Raw genomic sequence first — 21,132 nt, 5'->3', positions numbered from 1 at the left:
CGAGGGGGATCCTCTTGGGGCGGTTGTGGCGGGGGCGGGGTGTGAGGGATGTGTCGCGGGAAATGCGGGAGACGCGGTCAAGGGCGTTCTCGATCACCGTGGGGGGAAAGTTGCGGTCCTTAAAGAACTTGGACATTTGGGATGTGCGGGAGTGGAATGTCTTATCGTGGGAGCAGATGCGGCGGAGGCGGAGGAATTGGGAATAGGGGATGGAATTTTTGCAGGAAGGTGGGTGGGAGGTGGTGTATTCTAGGTAGCTGTGGGAGTCGGTGGGCTTGAAATGGACATCAGTTACAAGCTGGTTGCCTGAGATGGAGACTGAGAGGTCCAGGAAGGTGAGGGATGTGCTGGAGATGGCCCAGGTGAACTGAAGGTTGGGGTGGAAGGTGTTGGTGAAGTGGATGAACTGTTCGAGCTCCTCTGGGGAGCAAGAGGCGGCGCCGATACAGTCATCAATGTACCGGAGGAAGAGGTGGGGTTTGGGGCCTGTGTAGGTGCGGAAGAGGGACTGTTCCACGTAACCTACAAAGAGGCAGGCATAGCTGGGGCCCATGCGGGTGCCCATGGCCACCCCCTTAGTCTGTAGGAAGTGGGAGGAGTCAAAAGAGAAGTTGTTGAGTGTGAGGACGAGTTCGGCTAGGCGGATGAGAGTGTCGGTGGAGGGGGCCTGGTCGGGCCTGCGGGACAGGAAGAAGCGGAGGGCCTTGAGGCCATCTCCATGCGGAATGCAGGTGTACAGGGACTGGACGTCCATGGTGAATATGAGGTGTTGGGGGCCAGGGAATTGGAAGTCCTGGAGGAGGTGGAGGGCGTGGGTGGTGTCACGGATGTAGGTGGGGAGTTCCTGGACCAAAGGGGAGAAAATGGAGTCCAGATAGGTGGAGATGAGTTCGGTGGGGCAGGAGCAGGCTGAGATGATGGGTCGACCAGGGCAGGCAGGTTTGTGGATTTTGGGAAGGAGATAGAAACGGGCCGTGTGGGGTTGGGGAACAATGAGGTTGGAGGCTGTGGGTGGGAGGTCCCCTGAGGTGATGAGGTCGTGAATGGTGTTGGAGATGATGGTTTGGTGCTCGGGTGTGGGGTCATGATCGAGGAGGCGGTACGAGGTGGTGTCGGAGAGTTGGCGTCTGGCCTCGGCGATGTAGAGGTCAGTGCGCCATACTACCACTGCGCCACCCTTGTCTGCGGGTTTGATGGTGAGGTTGGGGTTGGAGCGGAGGGAGCGGAGGGCTGCCCGTTCTGCGGGGGAGAGGTTCACCTGCACATCTGCCAATGTGGTATACTGCATCCACTGTACCCGTTGCGGCTTCCTCTACATTGGGGAAACCAAGCGGAGGCTTGGGGACCGCTTTGCAGAACACCTCCGCTCAGTTCGCAACAAACAACTGCACCTCCCAGTCGCAAACCATTTCCACTCCCCCTCCCATTCTCTTGATGACATGTCCATCGTGGGCCTCCTGCACTGCCACAATGATGCCACCCGAAGGTGGCAGGAACAGCAACTCATATTCCGCCTGGGAACCCTGCAGCCATATGGTATCAATGTGGACTTCACCAGTTTCAAAATCTCCCCTTCCCCTACTGCATCCCTAAACCAGCCCAGTTCATCCCCTCCCCCCACTGCACCACACAACCAGCCCAGCTCTTCCCCCCCACCCACTGCATCCCAAAACCAGTCCAACCTGTCTCTGCCTCCCTAACCGGTTCTTCCTCTCACCCATCCCTTCCTCCCACCCCAAGCCGCACCCCCAGCTACCTACTAACCTCATCCCACCTCCTTGACCTGTCCGTCTTCCCTGGACTGACCTATCCCCTCCCTACCTCCCCACCTACACTCTCTCCACCTATCTTCTTTACTCTCCATCTTCGGTCCGCCTCCCCCTCTCTCCCTATTTATTCCAGTTCCCTCCCCCCATCCCCCTCTCTGATGAAGGGTCTAGGCCCGAAACGTCAGCTTTTGTGCTCCTGAGATGCTGCTTGGCCTGCTGTGTTCATCCAGCCTCACATTTTATTATCTTAACATTTGATATGACTCTTCTTTGGAACTTATTTTGTTTTTCTCTCTCCGAGGAGGCTGCCAGACCTGTGGAGTTTCTGCAGCGATTTCTGTTTTTCAGATCTTCAGCATCCACAATGGTTTGCTTTAATTTAGATTGAGTCAAATATCAAACAAAGTATGCTAAGCCCCTAGTTCTTTGTTTCCTATAATGGATTCTATCCATTCATTTAATCCGTTTACATAATTTATGTAAACTCTATACTATCGTGGTCTCTAACCCTGCATCAATGTTTCAAAGAATAGATGTTTGTAAAATTAAAAATAAAATTTTAATCAATATCTGTGATTGATTTATAATCACATTTTTATGCAAGTGAGTTTTACTAGATTCATACAAGTTTTACCAGATTCATTCACAGATCAAAACTGAAGAAATTGACTATAGTTTGTGCATTTGGGAAAAATGGTTGTTACAATTCAATGCTTCACCAGCAAAGGGCAATGTTGAGCTAAGTATCAGAGATAATGGGAACTGCAGATGCTGGAGAATCCGAGATAACAACAACGTCAGCTTTTGTGCTCCTCTGATGCTGCTTGGCCTGCTGTGTTCTTCCAGCTCTACAGGTTGAGCTAAGTAATTCTTTTTCCTGGTCATTTGCCTACTTGTGTAAAGCGCACTTGTTTATAGATGAAGGTAGACTGCAGATTTGGTCCCCTCTCACCCCCTAGGTCCTGCTTTACTGTACTGTGATTTGGTGATGAGTCTGGTTTTAAGCTGGAACAGATTTGAGAGGCATCATGGAAAAATGAAATAAAAAGCAAAAACACTGTGGATGCAGGAAATCAGAAACAAAAAGTAAAATTGCTGGAAAGACTTAGAAGGTCTGGCAGAATCTGTGGAGAGAATGCAGTTAACATTTTGGGTCCAGTGAGTCTTCATCAGACCTGACAGTAGCTAGGAAAATGTCGGTACTTATGCAAAACATGAGGTGAGGGAAGGGGGATAGATGGAGATAGAGCAAAAACAGAAAGAAAAGCAATTGGACAGACAAAGGATTAGCTAAAGGTCAGCCTGGGAGAATGAATAGCTGCTAATGGTGACTGTTAGTGGCTGACAATGGGCTGTGTGTGACAGTAGCTCATGTAATGGCAAGACCTCGTGTGTGGGGATTGGGCTAAGGACAGGGAAGAGAGTGCTCAAGCCCTAAAATTGTTAAATTTGATATAGAGTCCAGAAGGCTGCAGAGAGTTTCCAAACGGTAAATAAGACTCCCATAACCAAGACTTTAATGACACAATCTAAAAACGTTTGTTGCCTCGATCCTTCCCCTTTTCACTCAAACTGGAAAACCAAGAAACTGATTACTGGCTGTTGGATACAATTGGGAGCAAGCTCCTCTCCTGATTATTTTCTCTATCAGACTCATAACTGACACTGTGAAGAAAAGTCACAGACTTGAGATTTGAAGGAATGCAATACGCATTAAATGAAACATCACCTCCAGAGAAGAGGGAGAGGACCTGAATATGAGTCAACATCTTCAGTACAGGAGTGAGAAAAATTAATTTTAAAAGATTTGATCAGATGGAAAGTTCTTTGGATCGGATCCATGATCCACACGATTATGAACAAATATTCCAGTTACTAGGCTACATGATTCCTTGTCATGAATAATAACCACCAGTTACTTACAGCAAGTTGCAACATCTCCAAGTTGAACGAGTGAATGAGATTTGCCTGCTCACATGTAAGACAAGCCCTCAATTCCAATTAGTGGTCAGATCAGAATGTAACGATAATCTGTTTTATGCTGATGACTAATTCAGTTGCTAATTAACAATTCCCTTTGAACTAAATTTCATTTGATACAACTCACAGAGCCAGGCTACTGTACAGTTGAGTGTGTCAATTATATTAAGTAAATGCATTAAAATGATCTGGTGTTTGTGAACATGATTTATTAAGCTGCTGATCAGCCAGTGTTTTAGATCCAATACTCTAAATCATGGTGTCAAGGAACTATTCTGTTGATCATTCCTGTGCCAAATCTTTGAAAGTGCAATTTAATTTGTCTCACGCCATTACTCTTTTCCCAAGGCCTTGTGTGTTTTACAGGTGTTTATTCAATTCCTATTTGAAAGTTGTTAATGAATCTACTTTTGCCATCCTTTCTGGCAGTACATTCCAGATCACATCCCAGGTTCAGATAGCTTGAATGAAATAATTCTCCCCACCTTAACTCTGATTCCTTTGTCAATTATCTTAAATGTGGATTTTTGCTCATACCAATTTCCTACCACTAGAACATGTAACTCCCTACCTACATTATCACAATTTTTTGATTTTGTAATGTTAAATTCATTCTTAATGTTTTCTGCTACAAAGGCAATAATCCTTACATCTCCAATGTCTCCAAATGACAGAAGCCTATCAACCCTGGTATTATTTGATCTCGTCACTCAAGCCTTCAAGGCCCATCCTAAAGTGTAATGTCCAGAACAGATCACAATATTCCAACTAGAGGCAAACCAGTGATTGCATTGTACAAATAAAGCCAAATTAATTATAAATTCCAGAGCATAATCAGAGGGTAATTGAACGTTCTTATCAATTTCAGATTCCAGAAGTGTTTTTTTTGTTTCAAAGATCAGAAGAACAGATATGAAACATTTATCCCCTCCAGCCTATTCCAACATTCAAAGATATTACAGCTGATCTGTGACTTAATTATTTGCCATATAGCCCTTAAGTGACTGACAATAATTTATCAATCTCCATTTTAAATTAAGAATTAATCTACTATCATTTGCCATTTTGGTAATTTCCAGGTGTGATTTCCAAAATTTTATACCTTTTGCACATAGAGTATTTCCTGCCTTCAACGAAAAATCTGGCTGTAATTTTCAAAATGGGTCCATTATGTTAGTTTCCAACCAGCAGAAATAATATGTCTTCATCGAGACCACCTGTTTCCATCAGGTCTTGAAAATTTAGATCAAATTCAATAGACAATTAAACAACTAACAGGGAGAAGAGTCTCCACAAATATCCTCATTCTCAATGATTGGATTGCCCAACTCACCCGCGCAATGGACAATGCTGAAGCATTTGCATATATCTTCAGCAAGATGTGTAAACTGAATAATCAATTTCAGCCTCATTCTGAGATGCCCAGTAGCAAAGGTGCCAGTCTTCAGCTAATTCTATTCACTCCATGTGCTTCACTCCAAGAAATGGCTGAAGACACCAGAAACAACAAAGGTTGTGCGCCTTGAAATATTGCACTCTCGCACCGGAAACTCATGCTCCAAAAACTAGCTAAGCTGTTCCAGGACAGCCAAAACACTGACTTCTATGTGGAGAATTGCCTTGATGTGTCCTGAGCACAAGAAAATAGCAGGACAAACATAACTGGTTCAATTACCAATCGATCAGTCCACTCTCTCTCAATTGTAAAATTATTGAGGAGGTTGTCAACACTGCTATCAAGAGGCATTGCAAGGGAATAATCCAGTCACTGCTGCTCAATTTGAGTTCCACCAGGGCCACTCAACTCTTGACCTCATTACAGCTTTGATCTAAACATGAACAAAAGAGCTGAGCTCCAGAGCTAAGGTGAGAGTTTGACTCACCTTGACATAAAGAAGCAGTTATACTGGATTTGACTTTGAAGAGTCGTAACAAAACTGGAGTCAATAGGATGGGGGAGATCTCGTTGCTGATTGGAGTCATTCTTTGCACAAAGGTAAATGTTTGTGGTTATTGGAGGTCAATCATCTCAGTTTAAGGATTTCCTTAGACTGTAATTCCTCAAGGTAATACCTTAGACCCAGCCATCTTCAGCTGTTTCATCCTTCACCCTGCCTTCATTGGGAGGTCAGTAGTAGGATGATCACTGATGAATACGAAATGTTCATCCCTATTTACGACTCTACAGATACTTAAGCAGTCCATATCCATATGTGGTAAGAACTGAACAACATCCAGGCTGTTCTGAGGAAGGGTCACTGGACCCGTAATGTTAACTCTGATTCTTCTTCACAGATGCTGTCAGGCCTGCTCAGCTTTTCCTGCATCTTCTGTTTCTGTTAACATCCAGGCTCGGGCAGATAGGTGACACCAGGAGTGGTGGTGAATTGGAATTGCTGAGTAACTGTTCAGGCTTCCATGTTGAGAATTCTCGGTATCTAGACATTTCATGTTTGGTGGCAGAATAGGAGGATGCACATTAATAACACAAGGGGTGTAATTAATGAAGCTGATAACAAGCAGTAATTGCCCCGATAGTCATCCAGCAGCTGCCTGGTGAGAATGTGATCTCGGTGTACAGAATTCTGTAGGAAAGTGAAGCTGGTTGCTTCCAACATTGAGTTACTCATTTTCTCATGGCATTCCTCCAGATTTCTCACCTTAGCTCACATCGTTCAGCACCTCATATGATATGTTGACCAAGAAGCCTCTGTGGCCAAGAGGCTAATGTTCTGCGCACCTCATAAACATTTCATCTAGTGAGCTCTGAATGTAGAGTGAGCTAATACGCTCTCCATGCAGTAAATATAAAATATATAGAACTGTGCCGTGATTCTCTGATGGTCTGTAGTCATTCCTGCCACACGGACTGCAGTGGGTGGTGCAGAATCTTTTTTTAAAGAAGTTATTTAACCCATTTGCCTAATCAACCTGTTCAGAGATGTTATTACACGCCTGTGGAGATAGGGATACTCTCACCATACCACATGACGGCTCCTGATGCTGCAGAATCTTCAGCCTGCAGAGCAGGCTCTGAGGAAATTTCTCAGGAAATGGAAGATTTAAACCTATCCACTTGAACCGTAGAATTCAAAGGGTTCTGTTGCCGTTAGTTGTTAGCGAGGAAAAGTTAAATAATTAAAAACATGATCTAACTCCTGGGTAACTATTACACTGATCCCTAACAAGTTATTCCCAACTAAACCTCGGTCAGATACTTGCATCTCCTGGAGACTTAACTAACTCCCTCCACACCCCAGGAGCCGATTCCACCACCAAGCCCCAACCCCATCCCGACCCCACCCCACACACACCCCCAGCCAGGCCTCCTGCCCCTTGCCTGGCATTTCACCCCTTTGCCTGACACACCCCCATCTCCCCTGCCATTGAACCAGATCCTACCCTATTAAACACTCCAATCACGGACAGTACTTGCCCCATCCCAGTCTGACCTCACACTTGGCACACTTACCCTATACACTCACCTTTTCACGGTCTGTGCTGCTGTACATTTAAAACAGAGAGTATCGCACATACAGGGACAAAGCGTGCGAAAGGGGGCGCGCTTTGTCCCCTCTCGCCATCCAATAGCTCCACAGACGCAGTGAGATGAAGTAGAGACTGCGCGTTTCTGTGGGATTCGTGATCGCAGTCTTTTGCCAGAAATCCAGAGCTGTTCGGTTAAAAAGAAAGGAGCGGAGTTTCCCTGACTGTGAAAATCCGGCCCGGGATGTATGCAGGAAGACGGAATACAAAAATATCCCAACCATCCACTTTATTTCGCACAATCTGTGTTCCTAACGCATTAAAGTTTGCCCCACCTAAACCCAGAAACTTACCATCAATTTCATGTTGCTCCTAACAAACTCTACAGTGACTTCAATCGTATAATGGTCACTCTAGATCCTCAGATTTCCCATCCTCTGGTTCCCAACGTGAGATTCGTGTGCTGGAACTGACTGCTAGCCGTGAGGCTGTGTGCGGTCTTCCCGCTTCCACGCTCAGTCTGCCAGACAGTAAGTTTGAGTTAGTGATGGACAGGGGAGTGATTGAGTGTTTAAGGTGGCTCAGGGTGGCTGGGGGTTGGGGTGGGGGGCGGGAGGGGTGTGTGAGTTAGTGTCCAATCGGACATTTACGGCGGATGGACAGTCGGTCACAGCCACCACTTTGAAGATCCCCTTTCTCACTCTCCGAGTGGGTAATGTGGCCTAGGGGAAGCGAAGAGGTACAGCCTCCCTGCAGCTGGAAGGCCACCGCCTTCACCAACACAGCCTGCTGTTACCTTGAGTCTTTCGTTCCATTTGCAGACCTTCCCCCTCTCTCGTGTGTGGCTTCCTGGTGAATACCATTCCCAAAGTCTTCTTTCTTTCCAGGACTACCAGACTAACAAAAAATTGCAAACAGTTGCCTCCTTAAGTATAAAAATAGAATTTGTTGGAGAAACTCGGCAGGTCTGGTAGCACCTGCGGAGGAAAGTAGAGTTACACATGGACAATCTGGACTGGAACTGAGGACATTTTTGCTATGTTTGCAGTTGACACAAGGATGTGTGGATGAACAGGCCGCGTTGAGGAAGCAGGGGAGGCTACAGAAGGCATTGGACAGGCTGAGGTGAGTGGGCAAGGAAGCATCAGGTGGAGCATAAAGTGGGAAGGTGTAAGGTTATGCACTTTGTTCGAAAGAATAGGGGCTTTGACTGCTTTCTAAATGGGAAGGTCTTGGGAAATCTGAAGCACAAAAGCACTTAGGAGTTGCAGTTTGGGATTTCCTTAAGATTCAGTTGTTAGGAAGGCAAATGCAATGTCAGCATTCATTTTGAGAGGGCTAGAATACAAGAGCAGGGGTGCAATGCTGAGACTGTACCAGATGGGCAAATGGGCCGAGGAGTGGCGGATGGAGTTTAATATAGATAACTTTGAGGTGCTATATTTTTGAAAGGCAAATCAGGGCAGAACTTATACACTTAATGGTAAGGTCCTGGGCAGAACAAAGAGACCTAGGAGTGCAGGCTCATTGTTCCTTGAAAGTGGAGCCACAGATAGACAGGCTAGTAAAAAAAAATATTTGGTACACTTGCTTTTAATTGATCAGTGCATTGAGTACAGGAGTTGGGAGGTCATTTTGCAGCTGGTCAAGACATTGGTTAGTCCACTTTTGGAATATTGGTTCAATTCTAGTCTCCCTGCTATAGGAAGGACGTTATTAAACTTGGAATGTTCAGAAAAGATTTACAAGGATGTTACCATGTTGGAGGGTTTAAATAATAGGGAGAGGCTGAATAGGCTGGGGCTATTTTCCCTGGAGTGTCAGAGGTAGAGGGCTGACCTTACAGATTTTTATGAAATCATGAGGGGCATAGATAGGGTGAATAGTCAAGGTCTTTTGCTGAGGGTGGAGGAGTCCAAAACTGGAGGGCATAGGTTTGAGGTGAGAGTGTAAAGATTCAAAAGGGAACTGAGGGGCAGTACATGTATGGATTGAGCTGCCAGAAGAAGTAGTAGAGGCTGGTACAATTACAACATTTAAAAGGCATCTGGATGGGTATATGAATAGGAAGGGTTTATAGAGATGTGAGCCAAATGCTGGCAAATGGACTTAGATTAATTTAGGATATCTGGTCAACATGGATAAGTTGGACCGAAGTTTCTGTTTCCACGCTGTACAGGTCTGTGACTCTATGACTGTGTAAGGCTCTGGTGGATTTGTATTTGGAATATTGTGAGCAGGGTGGGCCCCATATCTAAGGAAGAATGCACTAGCCTTGGTGGGGTTCCTGAGGTTTACAAGAATAATCTCAAGGATGAAGGGCTTGTCATATGAGGAGGAGTGGAGGACTCTGCATCTATCACTTATGGAGTTTAAAAGGATAAAGTGGGGCGGGGGGGTGATCTCACTGAAACTTACAGAATGCTGAGGATCCTGGTGAGACTGAATGTGGGGAAGACGTTTCCACTAATCCTTTAGTCTCTGTATCTATGTGTAATCTTTAACTTATGTTTGTCAATATGTGCAGAGGCTAGAAATTCTGGATTGTTCTCTTGAGAGCAGACAAGTTAAAGGAAAGATTTAATAAAGGTATTCAAAATTATGAAGTGTTTTGATCCAATAAGGACAAACAGTTTTCTTTGGAAGGTCAGTAATCGGTGAACAAAGGTCAAAGATAATTGGAAAAAGAGCCAGACTAAGATGAAGACAATCGTTTTTCACAACCAGTTGTAGTGATTTAAAATGTACTGCCTGAAAAAGTGATAGAGCAAATTCAATTTTAAATTTTGAAAGAAAATTAAATTTGTAAAGAAAAGAGAGATTTACAAGATTGTGCAGAACAAACAGAGACCGCAACTTATTAGATAATTGGCAATCAAAATTTGGCATAGGAGCTAATGCTAAATAGTTTCTTTCATTCCACGATTCTATAATTATTTAAAATTGTATGAACTACTTTAGTGCAAAACTGACTTGATATACAATAGCAATCCGCTACTTCTGGGTCACATTATCAGAATGAAAAAACACACCATGTTCTGTGGATTGGACAAGATTTAAGACCCCTCAATGTGATTAGAATATGAATAAACAAAATATATAAATAAGACAGCAATATTTAAATATTAAAGTAGTGCATTTATTTTTAATAAGTTAGAAATACAAGCATCAATCTTAAAATCTACGTTATTATAAATAAGTTACATTTTTCCCAATATAGAAGCAGCACAGTTCACTTGGTCTTTTAAATCCTGTTTCAATTCAATTCAGTAATATGTATGCATCTAAAGGTCCACAGTACACATTTAGCAAATGCACAATGTGAACAGGGAGTAAGCAATAAAATAAAAGGGAAATCACAGGTATCAGAGCAACATAATCATTTTTGGTATTAGATTCCCAATCTTGCAAATAAATGTGGACTTTATCAGAACAATATTAGGAGTCAAGCTTGATCTGTATTGGAGAATTCTACACACCAAGTAGCCTTCAAAGGCTAAGGCTGTGAGACAGTGTTGCTAGTTACACACAGCAGTGAGTTGCTGTTCGTCTCCAATCCTTGGTGATGAACAACACTAATGAAGAATGGAACTAAGGCACTTGGCTGGGTTACTGCAGAGGAAGCTTTGTTTTACATCAAACCTTGCAAAAATAGAACTCAGAAATGTTTAGCAAGGCAGTTCAGGCCATTCTAGACCTGATCAGTTGATGTTTGAGACTAACAGTGGATGTAAAAAGTAGGACCACTATTTAGGTTTTGCCTTGAAAAAGGATTTCCTGACAAAGAGATGGTATTGCTTCTAAAACTTGTCTATCTTGTAAAGTCTACCTGCTGTAAATAAATAAATAAGTTACCAAAATTGGCGCATGAAATACCAAGAACCATCAATGCATTTCCTCTAGTTGCATAATTCCAAAGGATTTTCTGACAAAGAAATGGGGTATTGCTGTGAAATTATTTCTACCGTGAAGTCTACCTGCTATAAATAAATAAATAAGTTACCAAATCTGGTATTTCAAACATTAAAGAGACATCAATGCACTTTCTATAGCTGCATAATTTCAATTTAACAGGAAATCTCTGGCATATTTCTAAATAGTATGCTGTGTCAGTGATGACATTTGAAAATGCTTAATTGGCAGTGAAGCATTTTCAGATGTCCTGAGGATGTGAAAAGTTCTACACAGATCAACAATAAGAAAAAGTCTTGCAACAGTATCATGTCATTAACATAGTAAAAATATCCCAAAGTAACAAAATTTGACATTGAGACACCTAAGGAAATGTTAGGGCAGGTGTCCAGAATCTTAATAAAGAGTGGACTTTAAGGCCGAATTAGGGGAGGGGAACAGTAAAAGGTAAAGAGGGTTAGAGAAAGAATTCCAGAGCTGAAGGCTTAGGGAAAGGGAAGGCTTATCCTCCAGTGGTGGAGTGTTGAAAAAATGTGAGAATGACCATAACTGGAAAAATTCAAAGATTTGAGATAGTTGGAACACTGGAGATGACCACAAAGATAAGGAAGGGTACAGTTATGGAGGGATTTGAATACTGGACTGAAACTTTAAAGTTGAGGCATTGCCAGATCAGGAACCAATCTGGGCCAGCAATCACAGGGATGATAGATAAACAGGTCTTGGTGTAAGCTTGGGTTCAGGCAGCAGAGGTTTGGATGAGTTTAAGTTTATAATCAAGGGCTAAATAGGCAAATTAGAATCAACTGAGTATATGTAATTCAAACATATTTCCACGTTTGATTTCTGGCAATGGAAGGTCGTGACCAATGGATTGAACAAACTATTCTCTGTTTCTGCTAATTTTGCAACTGGCAATTTCACAAGACAAATTGGCAGAGCACAAAAGCAGACTATCATCCTGTTCTCTTGATCGATAGAATGGAAATATTAGAACAGGAGGAGGTCATTGTGCCCCATTAGCCTGTACCTCCTTTCACTTTGATCATAGCTGCTTTGTACCTCAACTCCATGTATAAGTCATCTTTCCCTATCCTTTAATACCCTTACAGCTCAAAAGCCGATAAATCAACATTTGCATTTTGTTATAAGCCATGTGGATGTGGCAATGGTTAGTATGAGGAGAGGAAGATAGAAAGATACCCATCTCTCTCTAACACACACACACATGCATCTATTATACAACTACCTGAATACTAGCAACATATCCGCTGTGAAATCATCTCTGAACAATGAGAGGGTGCACACTTTGATATGAGTTGATGCACTTTCAAGTGAGATCCGTGTATGCAAATTGACATATTCAAGATGTTGCACTGTTCTGCAACTTCATGCTTTAGTTTGTGACTGCTTTGATCAAGTAAGAAATACTTACAGATATGCTTAATGAGATTAACATATCTCTGAGATCCAATGGCTCTGAAAGTCCTTAGATATGACCTGTCTCTGTTGCTAACCTGTCACACAGTCTTCTCTATTGATTCTCAAGTGATGATGTCATATATCAACAAAACCATCTCCAGAGAGTAGGTGTACAGGTAATTGGTCCCCTTCCAACATTGTCCTCTCTAGATCTTAAAACTGTAATCCATGATTCATTTCCTACTAGGCCCTGAATTCTTCATATACTGTACAAGTCTAGGTGATGTGTAGGAGGGACACAATCGTGTCCTTACCCTAAACTTCACATGGACATATTTTTCAGCATGAAACATAAGCTAGCAATCAGGACCTGGCTAATTTCTTCCACCCTGATCCAGTTATAACACTCCCAGTGCCACCTAAATATTGTGGTATTAATTTACATGCAGCTAAGAAATCGCCATGTCTCTTTAATGCACACTGTTGCTGATGCATTTCTCAAATCCTCTATTATGCAACCATTGGACCTATTCATACATTAAGAAGCCCTGCAGCTCTTGGGGTTGTCCAAAGTCCTGAGAAGCCTATTGAGGTATTTTTGGAGCCTGTCCAGAATCACATGTCTTATGGTGAAAACAAAAGCAGAATTCTTCTGGAGAAACTTCTTCAGGCGATGTGCCTTCTCACATCTAGAGATGGAGCAGCCGTATGAAGTAGCCAAAGATCTAACCAGGACTTTGAGGTTCTTCACATCCGTTTGGATCTGCAGAGTGTTATCCATCTGGAGAGTGTCCAGACTCTCAATGAAGCAGGCTAGTGCCTCATCCACAGTACCCAGGTTCTCCACGTTATTCCCTTTGAGTGGCTCTGGAATCAGGTCTAATCCACTTAAAACGAGGCTTGGTGCTGGCTTGAACTGGGAAAAAGTACAACAGACATGATTTTATCGATCACTAGTATCAAAGCTGTCTATTTACCAGTAACATGTAAGCATCTACTTGTCTATCAACTGTCTACCAGGTTAAAAACTGTCATAATGCTGCACTTGGGTTAATGTCACAAATGACACTGATACAGCAAGTTGTAAGTTTTCATACTGCAGCAACAGGTTTGTCAAACATGATACCTATTTCATAAATCTTCATTGACTCTGTACAAACAGACCACTTTTTCTTTTCATTGAGAAATAACATCCTTTATAATCCTAGTATTTTCCCTCCTGCTGATTTCAAGCTAACAGATCTGTAATTACCTGTGCAGCAAAGGTTCAATACGTTAACACCAGGGATGGAAGGACTCTCCAAAGAGGAGACCTTGTTTCAACTATTAGGATGAGAAGGGATCTGATTGAAATGTATAAAGTTGAAATGTATAAAGTTCTGACAAGGCTGGACTGGCTAGATGCAGGGTATAAGCTTCCGTTTTGTGAATCCAGAAGTGGATATTCTTGAGATATGAGGTAAAACATTTTAGGCCCATTAATTTCTCCTTATAACTTATTTTTAACCAAGGCTAATTCCTTCTAGTTCCACATTTTCACTAGAACGTTGGGTCGTAATTATTTCAGGGAGACTTCTTCTTTCTTCCTCTATGAAAATAGATACAAAGTACCCGTTTGGCTTCTTTGCCGTTTCTCTATCTCCTACTATATATTCTCCTGTCTCTGTTAAGGTAACTCAGATTTGTCTTCACTAAAATTTTCCTTTTCACATGCCTATAGAAGTTTTAATAATACAATATTATATTTCTGTCCATTTTACATCAATATTCCATTCTCTCAGTATTATTTTTTGGTTATCCTTTGCTGAATTGTAAAATTTTCCCAATACTCAGGCTTTCAATTTCTTTTGTTAATTTTGTGAGTCTGGTCTTCTGATCTGATACTATCTTTAACTTCCCTTATTAGATATGAATATCTTGCTTTTCCCATTCTGTATTTTTGCATTAAAGAAATATATCATTTTTGAAAATCAAACACTATTTATTCAAATATTAGTCATTGCTTTTCTGCTATCAAGATCCAAACTGCTATAGTCCTCCTCAACCTCCTCCTCATACTTTCATAATTGCCCTTTAGATGTTAGACGCTAGTTTCAGATCGAGCACATCTTTTTCAAACTTGGTGGAATATTATATAATAGTATGGTCAGTGTTCTCTCAAGATCCTTTTCACAACAACATTATTAATTCACCTGTCTGACTTTGATTCTTCATCCAACTCCCCTCCTGGCCTGGGCCTCCGTGCTGTTCCGGTGGAACTGAGATCAATTTCAAAGCCCAGCAGCTCACCTTTCCACCTGCAGCTTCCCGCCATAATATTGAACTTTCTTCTCGTAACGCTCCCACAATTGCAAACCGAGCAGGAGCCAGCCAGCTTTGCTCAAGTGTAAGGTGTCCCCTCCCTAGCCCAGAGAAACAAGCGCGGGACAACTAATCCTAACGCAGGAACTGCAGCCCACTCCTGCCCCAGCCAACTCAGGGAAGAATTCATAATAGGACATTCCTGTTCTTCGGGATTGATTTAGTGTTCTCTCCTCGTGAATTAGTTTGTGTCTCTTTAACGAGCAGTTGACCGGTTTGAAATACATAGAAAGGACTGTACTGAACGGGTAAAGCTTGTATCACATATCAACGTGTTAATCAGTGCTGTATGTGATCTCCTCACTTCGCGGATTCCTCGCGTCTGGATTTAGCAATTGCAATTTCTATAGGAAAGATAATTTCTCCCATAGCAATAAAACCTCCGTTACTCACTCCCCATCTCTGTTTAAATTGTCTTCTATCTTTACACGTTATGATTCCTATCGAATCTTTGCTTTCATTTCCAAATTTTGCCCCTTTGTTTTTAAGTTGGAATATGATAAAAGAAATTTATTCAAATTTCTGTTTTACTCAACACGGTTGTGTCGTGGTTGAAGCTACCCTAAACTGTTACTGTATAGTTTCCCCGTTCTGAAAACATCTGTCGTTTGCAATTTTCGTTTGGTCAGTCGGACTGGGTTTCGGCTGTGCTTTTCAAGTTTGCTTTATAATCAGGTGGCCTGGAAATGGTTCTGTTCAGGAATTCAATGATTAAGCCGATAGTTACCTGCGCATATCAAATACACAAATATTGTTTCAAGATTGTTTCAGTGAAAGGTTTACCCGAAATTGACAGGCACTTGTAATTAAAGCGGAAACTAACCAGGATGGGGAGTACTTTGATATGGACAATGAGGTATTTCTAGTTGCGACTCCTTCTTTTCTGCCTTGTTACTGCAGCCTATATTCTCTTTCATGCTTCTCTCCTGCCCCCGTGTTCACTTTCCCTCTGCTTTCAGTTACTCTCCCTCAATAACTTAGGGCAAAACTTCCTCACACCATCTGCCTCGTTTTCTCGGAATGATTGTTACTTTATTGAGGTTTCCACAGAAGATGGTTTAATTATTGAAGATATTGACTTATGTGATTTACATACACTAGCCGGAACATTGAAGATCGCCCCGACTCATCGTTCGAACCGAGATCGCTGGAGCTTTTCTGCGCAGTTAGGAAACTCTTACCGTTCAGACGTTTTTGTGATTCATGTTGAAAGTGAACGGAAAGGAGAAACCCGGGTGAATCCCTGGGTGAATCACTTGGTGAATCACTGAGTAAACATCTGGGTGATTCCCTGGGTAAACATCTGGGTGAATCCCTGGGTAAGTATTTGGACGGCACCCCGAGCAGACATCTGGGTGAATCTCTGATTAAAACATTTGTGTGAATCCCTGAGTCAGCGTTTGGGACAGCTCCCGAGTAAACAACTGGGTAATCTCTGGGATAACAGCTGGATGATTCTCTGGAATAACAGCGGGGTAACATCTGGGACAAGAGCAGAATGATTCTCTGGGATAACAGCTGGATGGCATCTGGGATAACAGCTGGGTAATATCTCGGATAAAGCTGGAAGAATCTCTGGGAGAACAACTGGGTGAATCACTGGGACAACATCCGGGTAATCTCTGTGATAACATCTGGGAGGATCCCTGGGATAACATCTGGTAATCTCTGGGATAACAGCTGCGAGAATCTCTGGGATAACATCTGGGTAATCTCAGGGATAACATCTGGGCGGATCCCGGGGATAGCATCTGGGTAATCTCTGGGATAACAGCTGTGAGAATCTCTGGGATGGGTAATCTCTGGGGTAACATCTGGGCGAATCTCTGGGATAACAGCTCGGTAATCTCTGGGATAGCAGCTGGGCGAATCTCTGGGATAGCAGTTTGGTAATCTCTGGGATAGCAGCTGGGAGGATCTCTGGGATAACATCTGGACGGATCTCTGGGGTAACAGCTGGGTAATCTCTGGGATAACATCTGGACGGATCTCTGGGATAACATCTGGGTAATCTCTGGGATAACAGCTGGATAATCTCTGGGATAACAGCTGGATAATCTCTGGGATAACCACAGGGTAAATCGGTGGTTGAATCATCCAGCGAACAGATGGGTATTCAGCTGGGTAAATCCCTGAGTGAATCCCTGGACGAATGGTTGGGTACCGTGACTTGAAGCATGATTTTGAAGTTTCCTATTTGCTAGTCCCAACCTGTTCATTTCCCTCCACCTCTTTTCCCAGGTCTGCTTCTCTTGTCTATCGCACTGGTTCTAGCGCGAGTTGTAGACACACCCGGTGCTAACAGAAGAGCTGGGAACTTCTCCGGTATCCTGGCCAAAAATCCTGCCCCGACTGACAGCCGTAAAAAAAAAGTGAACCTGAAGACTGAGTGCCGCCCACCCAGCGCTCAGCAGGCTCGGGACTTTTTGAAAGCTGTGTTGCTGTCACGTTAGTAGGTGTGTTTGACCAGCGCCCCACAGCATTTCTCCCTAACCCGCCGCTGTGTTCCTCTCCCAGTGCCAAACTTCCCATTCCCCCGGCCAGCAGCATGTGCCTCGGAGAGTAGAAATGTTGCCGTACCTGATTGTTGGCCTCCTGAATGCGGCTGATGACAGTCCTGGCCAGGAGGCGGGTGTCCCGGATAAGTCTATCGGTGGCGGTGGGACGTCCTGAGCACAGCGGCATCAACAAACACAGAATGGTCCACGTGGACATGGCGAAGTTCCTCATCCTGAGAGCTTGAGGTGAAGAATTGGTCAGACGTTGGGTGAATCGGGAGAAGCAGGATGAATCTAGAACAATGAATCCACAGGTAAGTATGCTGTTTATTCATTGCCGGAGTGAAACATGAATATTATTGGACAGATAACAAGGTGTAGAGTTGGATGAACGCAGCAGGCCAAGCAGCGTCAGATTAGCAGGAAAGTCGACGTTTCGGGTCTAGATTCTTCTTAAGAAGGGTCTAGACCCGAAACGTCAACTTTCCTGTTCCTCTGATGCTGCTTGGCCCTGCTGTGTTCATCCAGCTCTACACCTTGTTGTCTCAGATTCTCCAGCATCTGCAGTTCCTACTATCTCTATTATTGGAGAGATGCTTACACAAATCCTTACTGCACCGACCAAAGTCCTTGCCTCATCTGGGGGGTGGGGGGTAGTGGTGGGCGGGAAGAGAACATGTCCCTGAAGAGAGTGCAGTTCCTCAAAGAGACCCTTCTGTCTTTCTCACGCAACCTGCTGCCCCATCTCGGCGCCAATCTATGCCTCAAGCCTCCATCATCACGGGGCAGTTCCCTGAGGGTTCCTCAGAGTAAAGTCGTGCCTGGTCAGGACACATCACATTGCCCAGTCTGGGGCCAATGGCGGGGAAGTGAATCACATAACCCGGGGAACATTACGCTTAAATTAAGTCGGGTTGGGGTGGGGGACGACCTGATCTCTACTGAGTGCAATGTCCCATTCACTGTGGTCACCTGGACACCTAGATTTGTCAGGTGTGTCAGTGAACTGTTCCCACTTCACAGCCCCACTCTGTATTTCACCCTCAACCTTCCGAAACAGGGCATCAAGAAATTGTAAGGTTCTTTGGGAAACAAGAGACAGAAAACGAGGTAGAGTGTTGGAGAGACGCGTTGAAAGGCAACAGTAATGGGGTGGGGAAGGGGTGTGGAGGAAGAAGAGAGACAGAAAAAAGAAGCGTGGCAGAAGAATAGAGCAGGTCACAGTGGTGGACGGGTAACAGAGCTGGGATGGAAGACGAGAATAAAATAGAATGAGACACATGAACAATGGAATGACAGAGAAAGTGAGGTCAGTGTGAGAAACTAACTATCTTAGCTGAAAGAATGAGGCTGTGAGCGATGAAAGCTAGATAGAACATAAACAAATTGAATTAAAGTGAGTGAGTCGCAAAGTTAGAAAAGTGAGAGGGAATTTGAAGAGAAAATGTGAAAAAAGGCTCATGTTGTGAAAAGGAGCTAAAAGCATAAATATGACAAAAAGGGAGGAGCGAGGGAAACAGATGAGAGGGACAAACCGAGGAAGAGAGAAAAAAAGTGATCAAACGCAGTTTCAGCATTTTTTATGTAGATTCTCCTTCTCAGCGCTGGTGCCGGGCGGTGTTGAACTCAGTGACAATACTAATGGAGCAGGAACCTGTTTCATTACAGCTGCAAGTGCAGTAGGACTCTGGAACAAGAATCATGTGTTGTTTTTAGTAAATTCTCCTTATGTAAATAAACATGAACAACTTTTGAAAAAAAACACTTTCTCTCTACCCTCACTTCCCTTTCCCAACACCAAACTGCCCACAGTCCGTCTCCAATTGAGACTCTCTGGCTCCCTCCCCAGTCCCAGGCTCCGAGTTTGCTTACCTGTTGACTGGCTCGCCGCCCGACTTTTCACTCTGCTCCCGTTGAGCCGGTCCTTCTTATATTGGGAGTTCCATTGCACAATGTGAGTGTGATTCATAGAATTTTTAGCATTTTGGAAACCCAACCTTACCCCAGTTATTCCCGACCTGGAAAAACTTCATCTTTAATTAGATGAGCAATATCAAGGGTTTGCAGAGAATGCTTGTATGACAAGAAAGAGAAAGTTAAAATCGAATCTTGGAGTTGGGCCGAGTTGTCGATGTAATACAGTAGCTACAAGTTACTGAAGATTTCGAACACTAAACAGACTTTTTCAAACAAAATAACCGAGCCGTGACAATCAAAAATATGTTTCAGAGAGGAATATGTTTTATTTTGCTGAACTTTATTAAAATCTTCTCATAGTTAATATCTTGCCCCATTTGTGTGTTGTTTTATTTGCAACTGGTTTGGAGATAACTTTTCAGATTGACTTAGTCCATAGTATATTCAGACGTTTAAACCCCATCCAAAAGCTCGAGGCTGACTGTTGCGCTAAACTGAGGAAACTGTTGGGGTGCCTAGAAAAAATGCGAAAAGAAGAGGTTACAAGTGGCATAAGAAATGCTGAGTGGCAATGAGGAAAATAAATTAAAATTAAAGCACTTGCGTTTATATATCGCATTTCACACTGTGCATCTGAAAGCACTTTCCGGACAGAGAAGGACTTTAAAAGTATGGCCACTTGCAGCATTTGCAGACTGCAAACTCCCACAGCTGAATGAAACAACGACCAGACAATTTGGTGTCTCTCAAAGATATATTGTTAACCCTCATCACCACGCTGTCCAGTCCCCATTTCTATCCATCTGCTGCTCCTGATGAACTTCATCTGAAAGAACAGAATTACTTATCACATGGATGCTGACAAAACCTTGCTAAACCTCATCACCACCTCTCTTGATTTCTCCACTGTTGCTGAGATAAGACTGCTTATCTCAAATTTAGGATGGGCTGAGCAGAAATGTCTTCTTCTTTGGGAAGACTGATAGCATTGTTTTCTGTCGCTGCTCCAAATTTGACCTGGAGTACACTTCCAATCATATATTAGTGCCTTGACTGAGATCATTTATTTCTACCTTTGTAACAGCTCACCCACTGCTGAAACCCATACTTATGCCTCTGTTAACACTGGATTTGACTATTCCAATGCATTCCTGCCTCGTCTCATTTTTACCCTCTGTAAACTTGAAGTCACCAATGTTCTGCTGCCTTTGTTTTAACTTGTACCAAATCAGAGAAGACAGTGTGAGCAGAAGGTGTTTCTGACTGGAGATTTGTTTGGCAAGAATTAGTGTAGGGCTCCCATTGTTTGTAATATATGAATAAATGATTTGGAGGAGAATGTAGGTGGTATGAGTAGTAAGTGTGTGGATGGCACAAAGGTTGGGATAGCTGCAGATTGTGAGGAGGATTTCCAGGGGATACAGCAGTATACAGTTAGGCTGAAGACTTGGGCAGAGAAATGGCAGATGGAATTTAATCCTGACAGATGTGAGGTGATACATTTTGGAAGGTCTAATGTAGGAAGAAAGTATATTGTAAATATACAATAGAAGCATTAACATGCAAAGGGATCTAGGCATACAGGTCCACAGTTCACTGAAAGTGACAACACAAGTGGATAGGGTGGTCAAGAAGGCTTAAGGCATGCTTGCCATCATCAGTCAGGACATAGAGTATAAAAATTAGCAAGTTATTTTGTAGCTGTATTGAACTTTACTTACGCCACATTTGTTCTCCACACTACCAGAACATTGTGGAGCCTTTGAAGGAAGTACAGAAAAGGTTTA

At 43.2% G+C, this 21,132-nt stretch overlaps 1 protein-coding gene across 1 annotated transcript; it reads right to left on the bottom strand.

Annotated features, from left to right (window-relative positions):
- Nucleotides 1-13,107: 13,107 nt before the first annotated feature.
- On the bottom strand, nucleotides 13,108-19,397 carry LOC125463407 (leptin-like). The gene is made up of 3 exons (XM_048554663.1): nucleotides 19,301-19,397; nucleotides 17,511-17,722; nucleotides 13,108-13,485 (listed from the first exon to the last, which is right to left on the bottom strand). Exons 1-3 carry the CDS (start codon nucleotides 19,395-19,397, stop codon nucleotides 13,108-13,110), a joined length of 687 nt encoding a protein of 228 aa, XP_048410620.1.
- Between the last annotated feature and the right edge of the window lie 1,735 nt (nucleotides 19,398-21,132).

This window comes from Stegostoma tigrinum, chromosome 25 (assembly GCF_030684315.1).
Source record: "Stegostoma tigrinum isolate sSteTig4 chromosome 25, sSteTig4.hap1, whole genome shotgun sequence".
NCBI classification, from domain to species: Eukaryota; Metazoa; Chordata; class Chondrichthyes; order Orectolobiformes; family Stegostomatidae; genus Stegostoma; species Stegostoma tigrinum.
This window is presented reverse-complemented; position numbering and strand designations above follow the sequence as displayed.

Bases quoted from the DNA above. Each gene is read 5' to 3' on its own strand.
- LOC125463407 (XM_048554663.1), bottom strand. From the start codon at position 19,397: ATGAATCACACTCACATTGTGCAATGGAACTCCCAATATAAGAAGGAC. The intron at 17,723-19,300 runs GTAAGCAAACTC...TCATTGTTCTAG, and splicing joins GGCGGCGAGCCAGTCAACAG to ATTCATCCTGCTTCTCCCGA. The intron at 13,486-17,510 runs GTACGGCAACAT...ACTTTTTCCCAG, and splicing joins TTCAGGAGGCCAACAATCAG to TTCAAGCCAGCACCAAGCCT.